A 12,248-nucleotide genomic window follows, 5' to 3' on the forward strand; every position below is an offset into this window, starting at 1 on the left:
ATGACGTAAAACATGTTAAGATCGACGTCTGTAATCAACGTTGTTTGTACGTTAGAAATGACGTTGAAATTTGGTCGCATTGCGGTTTTTCCTAACGTTAATTTTGACGTTAGTGCTATGTTTTACATTACGTTTTGATAACACGGCCTCGACGTATTTTCTTAACGTTCGTTTGGACACATTCCCACAACGTTAACTTAGTTTAAAAAAACAACCCGAACGTCGAAAATACGTTGTGTGTTAGCTGGGTACGCAGTCGCAGGTCTATATAGGGAGCTGGTCCAGAAATGACCATAGCACGGTTATCTGCAATATCCTGTTTGTATATATAAGCTCATTTGGAGGGGATTAATAGGCCGTATTCAGCAACTGAAACATTCTTATACGCCATATTTATAATGTGGGATAAAGCCCCTCTGAAGTCATTCTGCCCAACGTTAACGGCACAAATTATATATAGTAGGCCTACACTATATGTGTGTTTTTACCCCCCTTACAACTTATAAGAGATCGGCAGAAAACTTTTCGCACTGTGAGACTCTTTAAAAACCAGCTTGTTTCTTTCTGTAACGCAGTGTTAGGTTTCGAAGAAAATATGGAAGTCGTCATAGATTCCCGTTTCAATGGTTACGGTGTCGGAGGTTCATGGCCTGAACCCGATCGCACATTTGGAAAGACAACATTCAATCAATTTGAAATAAAGTTGGATGCTGAGACCTACGATGATTTAAAAGACGATAAACATAAACTTGGTCAATTGGTAAGCTGTGCCTGTCTATGTAGGTTTAGGTCCAACCAGTTTAGTGAAATAAACTATGTTACAAAAATATCAACAAAAAAAATAAAATTATCTTCTCTAATTATGCGTGGTTTATTTATTCATACCAAATAAAATTGATCATCGTTCCCACTATATAAGATTCAACCAACGTAGGCTATAAACAAAATAGATTTCCTGTATAATTAAATGCATTCCTTCTTTAAGTTGTGTTAAATCGCCCGGATTTAACCTGTATCGGTGTTATATATTCCGATAACAATTTAAAGTATAGTTTTTCCTATCTGATAAGTAATTTAATACATCAAAAGCTAGTCAACACACCCAAAGGGCATATTGTTTAGGTGGTTCAATAAAAAGGAAAATGTTTATGTGGTTAACTTTTCTGGGCAGATGATTATTAAAGGAGCAGAGAAGAAGATCGTCCCAGATTTCGATATCGATTATGCACAAACAGAAGACGCGAAAACAGAGTACGGAAAAAACCTTAATCCGGCATCGCCAACCAACGTTATGCAAACCCCGCGAGATGAAGACAAAACTCTCGATAGCAATGATGATTATTATAAGAACGAAAAAGTGGATTTTGTCGAAGATTGGGTCGAATACTTGCATTGGTCTTCCTACGACCCTCAGCGCCCAACATGGCGAAGTGCCACATCTCAGTATGTGATCGCGCCATTCGAGAAATCAATTTTACAAAGATTTCCAACTCTGATCGAAAACGACGGTAAAAATGCTGTTTAAGTGCTTTTAGAAAAAAATGTGCTTTTAGCCTTTTTTAAATCGGGAAAAAATAATAGGAACTAATCATAGGTTTTTGCAGGCTAGAGCAGTCACCATGTTTTTTTGTTTTCAAGTTAGATTAGCTTGAATCAAAGCTAAAAAAAAAAAAGACATGCGCATTAGTGAAATTAATATCAGTTGTTCGTGTTTAATTAAGGTGATTACCCTATTTATATACAAAAATCATTTTTTTAAGTATTACAGTTACAAATATGTAACATTTTCGCATCACAAGTAACAGGAACTTAATTTTTTTAAAAACACAAAGAACAGTATCGTTTTCTGATCGACAGTTAGTCAATTTGTGCAATAAGTAACATTACGCTTTTCCCTTTATAATTTCAATTAAACGAGTATTCTCAATTAGGTGTATGTGTAAAAGATGACTTTGTTGTCGGTTTGTTTTCTTTTTCCTGCATTGCTCGTACTTTTGGTTTCATGCATCATAAGCTGAATAGGCGAACAATTGCTCAAGTATTTTGCCTACTTCTCGCTGCTAACTCCTGTTTGTATCCAGTGGAATGCGTCCACGGGGTTATTGAGCAGATCTTTAAGCATTGCAACTGCGACGAAGGATATACCGGTCAACGCTGCGAGACAGGTTAGTGTATATTGGAAATCATGGCACGGTCACTCGCGATTTTAGTTTTTCACAGACTAAACCTGCACCCCCCAAAAATAAAAACAAAATTTCCAATACGTTATAGTAGTATAGTTCTCTTTATACCTCAGTTACACTTACACCCATTTACACCGTTTTTCTCGTTTCATTAAAAAAATGCTGTGAAATGTGTTTAGCTGCAAAAAGTCGATCAAGTGCTCTAAACCTTATTCGTGCTTATGGCTTTCATATAGTACTTTAGATAAAAATTTACTACAGCTGCTCATTTTTTCTTGCCATGCTTTAGCTGCTGAATTTCAAATTTGAAAATGATTTATCTTTAAAGTTTTTATTTCAGGCTTTATATCCTACTTTGGCTCTGGTAGTGAAAATAGTGAGAGAGAACAACAAAGACCGCTCAAGGATGACCAATGTTTGCATGGCATTCCTGTCTACATCAGCTCATGTATTTGTATGTTTGGATACACAGGAGTTAGCTGTGACACAGGTATTGACTGAAACATTATTAAGCTGTTAAAAAAGAGAATATTGATAGCCGTTATAAACATAACAGATTTAATAAATTTACTAATATTGAGTATTTTTTTAAGCTGAACCAACAATTCCTTATTCAAGTGGAAGTGGGCATCTAGATGAAAGTGGTAACTATTTTTTTAAAAAAAGTTGTTTCTTTTTTTAGCCAAGTAATATAATTTTTCAGGGTTATTATAAAACACTTTATTATTGTAAAATTACTGTTGTCTACCTCTATATTTGTTTAATAATTTTTACCAATATTCAGTATTTTTTAAGCTAAACCAACAATTTCTTATTCAAGTGGGAGTGGACATCTAGATGAAAGCGGTAACTATTTTTTTGGCAAAGTTGTTTTCCCCCCCAAAAAAAGTTCTATGAGTGGCTGTGGCCACAGTAATTTCAAAAATAAAACTTTTGGTAATGTTGGGTATCTGTTTAGTTACATCTTGTTTGACATTAAATTAAAATTTGCATTGCCAGTAGGCTTTGCCGGAAAGAATGCAAATTTATGTCCTAAGTAATTTATTTTACAAATTATTAATGTGTTATTTCAACGTGGTGGTGCATTGATATTGTTGGTACACATGAATTATTAGCGATTTATGCGATAATTGACCTTCAATCTTTGGCGTTTAACATAATTTGTCCCAGATCAACACATTAATTATTATCAATCAGCACTTGCCTGGAGTAAAAATTGCACTCGCATTGGCAAGCATTCAAGGACAAAATTTCAACCCAGCAAATCTTGACTAGCATAGTACAACATTTAGTTAATGCACGAATGAAAAGACTTTAAATATTTAAATAACAATATTTTTTGAAAAAGCTGTTGAATGTGATAATTTTTCAGGCACTGATCACTTTCTTCAAGAGCTGCATTTTTCTGGTAGTGGAAGTGGAAATGTTGGGTCAGGTAAAAAAATTTGAACTATATATTTACAATGTTAAGTATGACTGTGTAAGATAGAGAAAACACCAGCAATTATTATAGAAGGTTTTGATTAATAAGCTTCATAATTTGACCATAAAATATTAACCAAATACAAAATAATTGTTATTCAGAAGAAGTTGAGAAAATTCAAGAATTTGACCTTTCTGGTAGTGGAACCTCTGGTGAGCTGTGGTTTGTATTTTCATAGAAAACTATTTAAAGAATAAATAACTATTCTGCTTAACAGAGATTTTAAACTTTTTAACATAAAATTGCAACAAACTGCTGTAGGGTACTCTGTCACAATGTGAAGTGGACAAAAGTATAATACTTTAAAAAACTTAACATTGTTTAGGTTCTGGTGAGTTTCGAAGTGTCATTAAAACTCCAATAAAAATCGAACGGAATTCAGGTAGGATATATGATGGTTAATTAAAAAATCACTTTTGTCACTCTTTCTAATATTTTTTTGCAGTCCCTGTGCAAAAATGACTTAAATTTGCATGAAAAAATAACAATTTAATATTTGTGCTTTGTAGCCTAAGCATAACTCATTTAAATTTGCATGGCACCCCTTAACATTATTATTTTGCTTGAAAATCGTAACTATAGATGTCACAGTAAATTGGATTTGGTTTGTAACGCTGTAAATGTTAATAATCAAAAACCATAGAATAGCCTTTAAGAATAGCTCTCAAAAGCTCAGGGTCTGGTCACATAGCACTTTAGTATAAAAGCTGCCTTTGTTGTTTTACACTCAGTAAAAATCCTTCATATATTTTCATCATATCTTTTCAGATGAACATATATGGCATCACAATGAAATGGACGCATTACCATGGAACCGTGTAAGGCAGTTTCTCGTCTCACAAAAAGACATTGCTCATTCAGGTGAGTAATTAATTTGCTATTTCATTCCAACATTTGCCCTATATTGTGGTGACGTCGGTGGCGATCCTTTACCATATTAATATAAAAATATACTAAACTCACAATTAAAAAAATGGTGGTGTATACCACGTGAGGTAACGAAACTTCTTTAGGCTAAACAATAAAACTCAAAGTTTAAAAACCAGAGTAAAATCGGAATCAGACATTTTTTTAAAGGAAGAAAAGATTCTATTTGAATAAGGAACTGACGATGCCAGTATAGGCGAAATATATATTTATTTTAAAAAAATGTCTTATCCTGATTTAACTCTGGTTTTTAAACTTTGAGGTTTACTGTTTATATACGCGTCAGCGGAACAGTGGTCGACACGCAGAAACCTGCTGCCAATGGTTTGGGATTCAATAAAGATACGCCCTTCTATTCTTTAGGGTAAAGACAGTTGTAGACTAATACCTAAAAATATTACGTTCAAACCTTATAAATTCATCTATTTTCTTGTATGTAATAGACTAGAGCATGTAATAGTATCGTCATGGGTATAGGGTCTTGATACTTTCTTTTCCAAATATATAGTATCGGTATCGAAAATATACGCCCGATATCGTACATACCAGTGTGGATACACAGAAATCAAATCACAGGGTTGTCGTACCACCAGGGCTGCGAAGTCGTTTAAAAATGAGTCCGACTCCGGTCAAATGTGCGATTTTGAGTCCCGAGTCCGGCTCTGACTCTACACCCTGTTTCACCCATTCAGTTAGCTAAAATAAGGTGGGCATTTTGCAATCCACTCATTGGGAGGCCGTATAATTCATCCACCCACAATACATTTAAAAATATTCAACCTTTAAAATATTCAACCATATACTATTTCACCTTTTACAGATTGCGTCACTATTATAGTTAGAAATTTCATGCCGCGCATTCGCACGTCGAACTCAGGAGATTTTTGTAATTTTACTTGAGTTGGAGGTTTTATCGTTAAAAAGCAGAATTGAATCACATATACATACTATTAATATTTTGTTTTGCAGAGCACATCTTTGAGAACACTTTTGTTGCGGTTTCAACGGGAATCAAAGGAACAAACTCGAATTTACATTTCCTGCCCTATCTCGGCAATACTTCCAACGTCTACAGGCAAACAATTTTGATCTGTGTATTTTTTGCGCAATGTTTATAAAACATATATTTGCCAATTGGCATAAATATTTAAAACAAAAAGTTTTACTCCCGAAAAGTTGAAAGTTTTTGTTTCAAAAAAGTAATCTAACGAATTGACAAATAAGAAAACACCGCAATTGGTTAGTAGCATAAAAAGTCCATACAGCACGAGAGTGCAATTGTATTTGCAAAACAAAAAAAATCTATTTACGATGTGAAAATGACTAAATGAGGTATTTGAAACGTTCAAAATGATACGTAATTCTGTATGGGCTTTGATATTCTTATTGCGTCTTACTACAACCCCAACCATTATGCTTTCAAAAAAATATTTGTTTTTTAAATTTGCGTATAATAATGTGTGAAACAGTTAAAAGTTAATGAGGCTCGAAACTGTTAAAAGTTTGGCCGAACTCCTTTCGCAATTCAATAAATTTAAGGCGGCGAAATTTTACTTTCAGCGCACAGGATTTTAGTTTTGCCTAGATCAGAGGTTACTGATTTTTTTTTCATCAAGGGCCGGATAAATGTAAGGTCTGACCATTGCGAGTCGCATAAAAACAAATTGGTCGAACTTAATTAACTTAATTATATGAAGGCAAATAAATAAATAAATAACTGTGCAATACCACTGTAGTGTGTACAGTTTAAAATGTCATTAAAATTTAGTTTTAAATTACTTTCCATAACATTTCTGCTGTACTTCATCTTTATTAGAAAAAAATTTAGAAACACATTGTTTCATAAAGAAAAGGAAAAATGTTCAAAAAAAAATTTTGTTTTGTAACTCGTGTAAAATCGAAACTATAGGCACGGTAGTTTATCGATTAAAATTCGGTTTCTTTGCATAAAAATACGATGCTGTTTGTCTTGGGATCGAATTAACGCGTCGATCAAAAACCTTCCCGTTTGTGTTTAGATTCTCGTTCGCACCGAGTCAAAGTGGTCTGAAGTCGCGACTGGAACTGACCACTTGCTACACGACTCCCAAACGCGCCACGCAATTATTCGGGACAACCAAGTTAAACCCGTCAGTTGGTGAGCAAGTCAAAGTGCCAAAATGAAATTGCTACTATAGTTAAATTCGATACTTATATTTTTTTGCGTTTCTTTGATATTTTTGCGTTTCTTTGCAATCCCATTTTTTTGATACTCAGGGCAAAAGTATTTTATCCGATACCAAGTTACGTCATTACTGTGACCAACTAAGCAAATTAATCAAATTAATAAATGTAATGTTAATGATCTTAGGTGTATTTGTTCAGAAAAATGCCGTTCAAAGTACAAAATGCCACATTCGGATCGCAAAACCATGGCTATATAATCATCGCCCCCGGATTAGATATAGTCGCACATATTTGAGAGATTTTGGTTTAAAAAATGTTTGTGACCGTAAAGTATGGATAAATGCAGAAACGAATTTTGCATCATATCGGAAATCTAGTTTTGGACGATATCCACTTGGCATCGGATATACGCTTTGAATCGATATTATTGAACATCAGTATAGTTGCTTTTTATTCATAATTAGATGTAAACAGCGATGCCCGATTTGTGTGAAAGCCTTTAGTCCAATCAATTCACTTTGCCCAAAAGACTCCCCAAGTCAAGTCATGTCATTTGAAATCAGTGACTTAAGTGCCACTTAAGTGGTTGACTTAAGTCATCACAACACTAATCCCTGCAGTTTCCTCCCTCGGGATCCACTGCCCCATCGTTCGCCCGGCTCCCGGCTTGACCCACACCTACAGCTACGAGGTGTTCCTGCCCGCCCGGGACTTCCCCTCGGCCGGCAAGTACATCGTGACGCAGTGGCACGGCTCGGCCGACCCCAACATCTTGAGGGACGAGTTCGGATGCCTCGCCACCCTTTCTCATTACGACCGCGCCAAGCTGTGTAAGAAGAACGTTTGCGACCAGGGTGAGGGACTTTCTCTTGTTGCCTCATAACAGGGGTTCTTAAACTTTTTTTACTGCGCACCCATATTTTTTTTTGCTTTGCGTGGACCACGGTCGGCCAGAACTTTTCAAAAATGACGTCATATATTGAGGTCACAATACAAATAGACTTCATAAATCTTTTGATTTCGATCCAAAATCGTTAGAGTAAAATGTAGTTGAAATACATTCAGTGCAAAACCGTTTTATTTTTAATTAAACTGTTTTTTTAATAGTTGATTACTATATACTCTAATATTTCTATTTGGGCTTCATGGACCCTCTAATACTAGTTAACGGACCCCCAAGGTATTCATGGAACCCATTTTAAGAACCCCTGCCTTATAAGAAGAGGAAAACACAATCGCAAAACAATAACGTAGATGTGTTTAATTTTTCATAAAAATATGCATGCTTTTTTAATTGCTATAACATTTGACCTTGAATAAATTTGAATTTTGCCTGTAAATAGTGAACACTTCGGGCGACGTGGTAAAATGGCAAAAACATTGTTTTTTGCCAAAAAAAAAAATAACGCATAATGATCAGTTTAAATAAAACGTTTGCAAACATCAAAATCAAATAAATTGAAAATTGGCCGAAGATACCTATCAGTTTAGGAACTGTTGTTTCCCCCCTAAAAATAATTTAACAAAATATAAGGCTGTGTATTGGATAGAAATAGCGCTTTCTTCTAATTTTAAAAACCCAGCTTACACAGTAAACTTTGTAAACATCTTTCGTTAAACTGCGCTTTGCAATTTAAGCCCATCCTTCCTTTTAATGGGTCGAAATAAAAAAATGTGGATTTTGTCCGTAAATTCGTTTGTTTTAGGCCTCTTTAAAAATACTGGGAATGGTTTATTCATTCTATGCTGAATGCTTTTCATCATTGCCCCCGTAAATGCCGTATACTCGTTGTTAGGATCAATATACGACAAGAAGGGTCGCTACATCGGCTTGCAGTACGTGCAGGGGGGTTACCCACCACTGACACTGGAGGCGGACAACGGCGAGTTCCTGATCACCGCCAGATCGGATGAGAGGGTCTTCATTGAGAAGGGCGGCTGCGGGGTGAAAAAGAACCACGCCAGGAACTTCCATTGTCCACTGCACCCCAAGCAGCAGGTATATATACTGGATATAGCAGCGGTTCCAAAACTTTTCTACAAATTTTGCCTGGTGGACCCTTTGCGATTATTTTGATATTTCTCGTGCCCCTATAAAAGTGCAAGGGTCAGTTGACTCAAGTTTCTTGTAGTACACGAGTGCAGTCACGATTCTTTCTAATGTAACAACTTTTAACTAATGCGAACGATTTGCTGATAGCAGGTATAGTACAGAATAATAGATGCTTCATGATATGACAAGCTACACCAGAAAACAAGCAATATGATCGAATATTAAAGCATAATCAAAGACAATATTGATGACAGATAATGTTTAAAAAAAATCGCTAAAGCCTAAAGTTGAAAAACTTAAAGACAAATTCTCCTTGTGGACCCTCTGAAGCTTCTGTATGGACCCAGTTGGCCCGCGGATTCAATTTAAGGGCTTAGGGATGTGCGATACTTGTTTTATTCCAATAGCGATACCCGAAATTTTATTTAAATGTTGCGGCGAATTTATACCAAGCGACGCCCCCTTTTGGTTAAATAAAAAAATCGTAAACTAAAAACTTGCAAGAAACATGTCAATTAATGATTGATCCAAAATTGCTCTAGCGCTAAGAAATTCAGTCACCTCCAAGTTGTTAGTTTACTCTTTCCTGGGAAATTTACCTTTGTCGCAATCTATGGCTGAAATGCAATGCCTTTATAAATCGGCGTCGGATCGGCACCGATAAGCACCCTAGTATCGGACAAGTACCGATACTACACCACTTGGTATCGGGTATCGGTGCTAATCTGAAATTTTCAGAAATCTCTAATCTTGGCCTGTATTCTGGCGGTATCTTTTGAATTTAGCCTGTAGTATTGGGCGATTTTGATTTTTTAAATTTTAATGAGTGCCTGTTTATAATTTTATTTTCGTTTTAGAATATAAAATCGGTTAAAAACCCTTTCCCGGCTAGTAGAATTTGGTACTGGTCCAATTCTTGGTTGGTATCGGTTTCAATCCAAAACTACATTAAGCTAGCCAGTTTATCTATGGAAGGCGATAAAAATACTTCAAATTTATTTTTTTAAATTATAAATTCGGGTTAAAAATATATATATTCATCATCAAAGAATAAGTTTTCAGTCAAACAAAACGTGAATTTCGCTCGACTTGTATAGCAGGCGATAAGGACCAATTTATGTCTAAACATTAAACTTCCTTTTACAAAATGGTGGACACAAGCTTCACGCCGGCTTAGATTTACTTCGGTTGATCGTATGCGATTTTCCCGATTAAAAAGATTGCTGTCACACCTGTTAAACAATATGTTGATATGCTGCCGTTTCAGTACCACACCCTGGCCAGAATTCCTTTCCGCGATTTCGCTTTCGATCGCTGGGTTCGCTTCGAATGGAAGATAAAGTGGAGCGAGTACGGAATCGACCCAAGACCCAAAAACCCGACAGGTCGGTTGTAGTAACTCAGTGCTGTACTTACTTATATAAACTGTTGCTACCAGGCATGGTAATATAAATCAAAAACAGCTCCTCTGGTAATTGTAATTGTTAACCAACGTTTCGGCAACCTATACAAGCCGCCTTCGTCAGGGTGAATGACACTGAACGCTCGTACAATAAATTGAAAGCAAAAAAAGGAAAAAGCAGCGAGCAACGAAACGATAAGAAAATAATTAGCGACTGCCTCTAGTCCTTCAGCAGGTGCTTGTAGCATGCAGAAAGCATCACGTCAGTTTTGGCGTTCATGGTGTTACCCTTCTTTACTTACTTGTTTGCAGAAAGGACACTATGAGTATTTTCACTTTGTCAACTAGAAAAGTGTTTATCTCGGTGATTTTTGTTGTGGATACTCTACTAACACGGAAAATCGGCACAAATAAGCAACTAATTATACTAAGTAGGCGTCTAACCCTACCCAATTATAATCTCTCTGTTGAAGACCTGTACGTTAATTGTATCAAACAAAAACCTTTTGCTAAAAAGCCGAAAAGTTTGGCATACGCTTTAAAACGTTTCATAACTAGGGATGTTTAAAGTAGACATATGTGATACTTAGATTCGAATCCATTTTTTTCTGTTTATATCGGGTAATTGGAACCGCTATAATTTCTTTGTTTCACCGCGGAAAGTTGCGCCAAATTTGACATACGCGAGTGAAACGCATTACTGGTCATAGTATTTACTATTCTTTCCAACAGGGCTGCGGAGTCGGACTTGGGACTCGACGGAGTCGGTTTGTTTTACCGGAGTCGGACTCGGGACTCGGGACTCGAGTAAGACCGCGTAAAACTACCGAGTCCCGAGTCCGGCGTGCGCATGCGCAGTATCAAATTTTAAAACTGTCAAGGTGGCAAAATGTAAGTTGTAAAAGTGTAATAGCAAATATGAAATATTTTTAAACCACGTAATGCGGGTGGATCAATTATGACACCAATATGTGTGGATTGCAGAAAATCCACCTTAATTTAGTTGCGTAAATGGGTAAAATACAGGCTGTAGAGTCAGAGCTGGACTCGGGACTCGGCAAAATCTTACATTTGCCGGAGTCGGACTCGGGATTCGGGACTCGGGAGTCGGACTTGGGTGTATTTTTTTGGCCGGAGTCGGACTCGGGTTGTTTTTAACCGACTCCGCAGCCCTGCTTTGCAATTAATAGTACGCGTTGATAGTAAAGTAAACCTAAAACAACGACATCTTATAAAACGCACTGGATTTGTAAACAGTTCATAGTGTTGCATTGCACTCACTATATGGGCAAAAGTATAGATGAAGCCAACAACCTGGGTTTCCTTCGTGTTTTCTTTTTCAATTTAAACATGCAGTTTACACAATCACTTCAAGTGACAGTTGTTTAGAATAATAATAATTGATAACTAGACGGGGGTGCGGTTGTTGTATATTTTGTCAGGGGATATATTTTCAGGGCTTAGTGTTTATTTTCAATTTTTACTTTATATTAATTTTTTTTTTTTTAATTTTTTTTTTAATATTTTGTATTGTGTACTTTATATTATATATTTTGTTTTTCATTTTCCTTAACTTGTTTCTGCAAGCAAAAACAGATATGGGCCGAAAACTTCCCCACTTAAAATATGCCTTTGATGCGAAAGGGGTTCAAATATGGCGTAGAATTTGGGGAATGATCGAAACATATATTTGATAAATAGAATTTACTTAGATAATGCATATGGCTATTTTATTAAATTTTGACCAGCTTACGTGTTTGAAAATCAAATATTATCATTCTCTTAAAGACTAAAAATGGTTTAACGCTTATGGTTTGCTATACTTTTGCAAACTTTCACTAGGTAATTTTTTACCATAGCTTGGTCCGAGCAATCACTGTTAAAACAGCCTTTAAATCTGTCGTTTCAAACAATATGAAAAACACTATTACGTGCCTAATACGCAAACTATTAAATCGAAAGTTTTGCTAGATAAGTTTAGGCCTGATGTTGGTATGCTGGTTGGAGCAAGATGCACAACAGGTGCTAACAGAG

At 35.9% G+C, this 12,248-nt stretch overlaps 1 protein-coding gene across 1 annotated transcript in view; it reads left to right on the forward strand.

Annotated features, from left to right (window-relative positions):
* Window positions 1-595: 595 nt before the first annotated feature.
* The window catches only part of LOC146157213 (uncharacterized), a 28,660-nt gene continuing 17,007 nt past the window's right edge, over window positions 596-12,248 (forward strand). The window contains exons 1-14 of the mRNA XM_083388125.1: window positions 596-760; window positions 1,172-1,508; window positions 1,932-2,165; window positions 2,524-2,673; window positions 2,777-2,827; window positions 2,979-3,219; window positions 3,596-3,618; window positions 3,768-3,818; window positions 4,435-4,527; window positions 5,563-5,668; window positions 6,612-6,730; window positions 7,380-7,613; window positions 8,556-8,758; window positions 10,080-10,197. Coding sequence (XP_083244251.1) covers window positions 596-760; window positions 1,172-1,508; window positions 1,932-2,165; window positions 2,524-2,673; window positions 2,777-2,827; window positions 2,979-3,219; window positions 3,596-3,618; window positions 3,768-3,818; window positions 4,435-4,527; window positions 5,563-5,668; window positions 6,612-6,730; window positions 7,380-7,613; window positions 8,556-8,758; window positions 10,080-10,197 — 2,125 coding nt within the window. The remainder of the gene's footprint in view (window positions 761-1,171; window positions 1,509-1,931; window positions 2,166-2,523; window positions 2,674-2,776; window positions 2,828-2,978; window positions 3,220-3,595; window positions 3,619-3,767; window positions 3,819-4,434; window positions 4,528-5,562; window positions 5,669-6,611; window positions 6,731-7,379; window positions 7,614-8,555; window positions 8,759-10,079; window positions 10,198-12,248) is intronic.

The sequence above is a fragment of the Ascidiella aspersa genome, chromosome 4 (genome assembly GCF_963924565.1).
Source record: "Ascidiella aspersa chromosome 4, kaAscAspe10.2, whole genome shotgun sequence".
NCBI classification, from domain to species: domain Eukaryota; kingdom Metazoa; phylum Chordata; class Ascidiacea; order Phlebobranchia; family Ascidiidae; genus Ascidiella; species Ascidiella aspersa.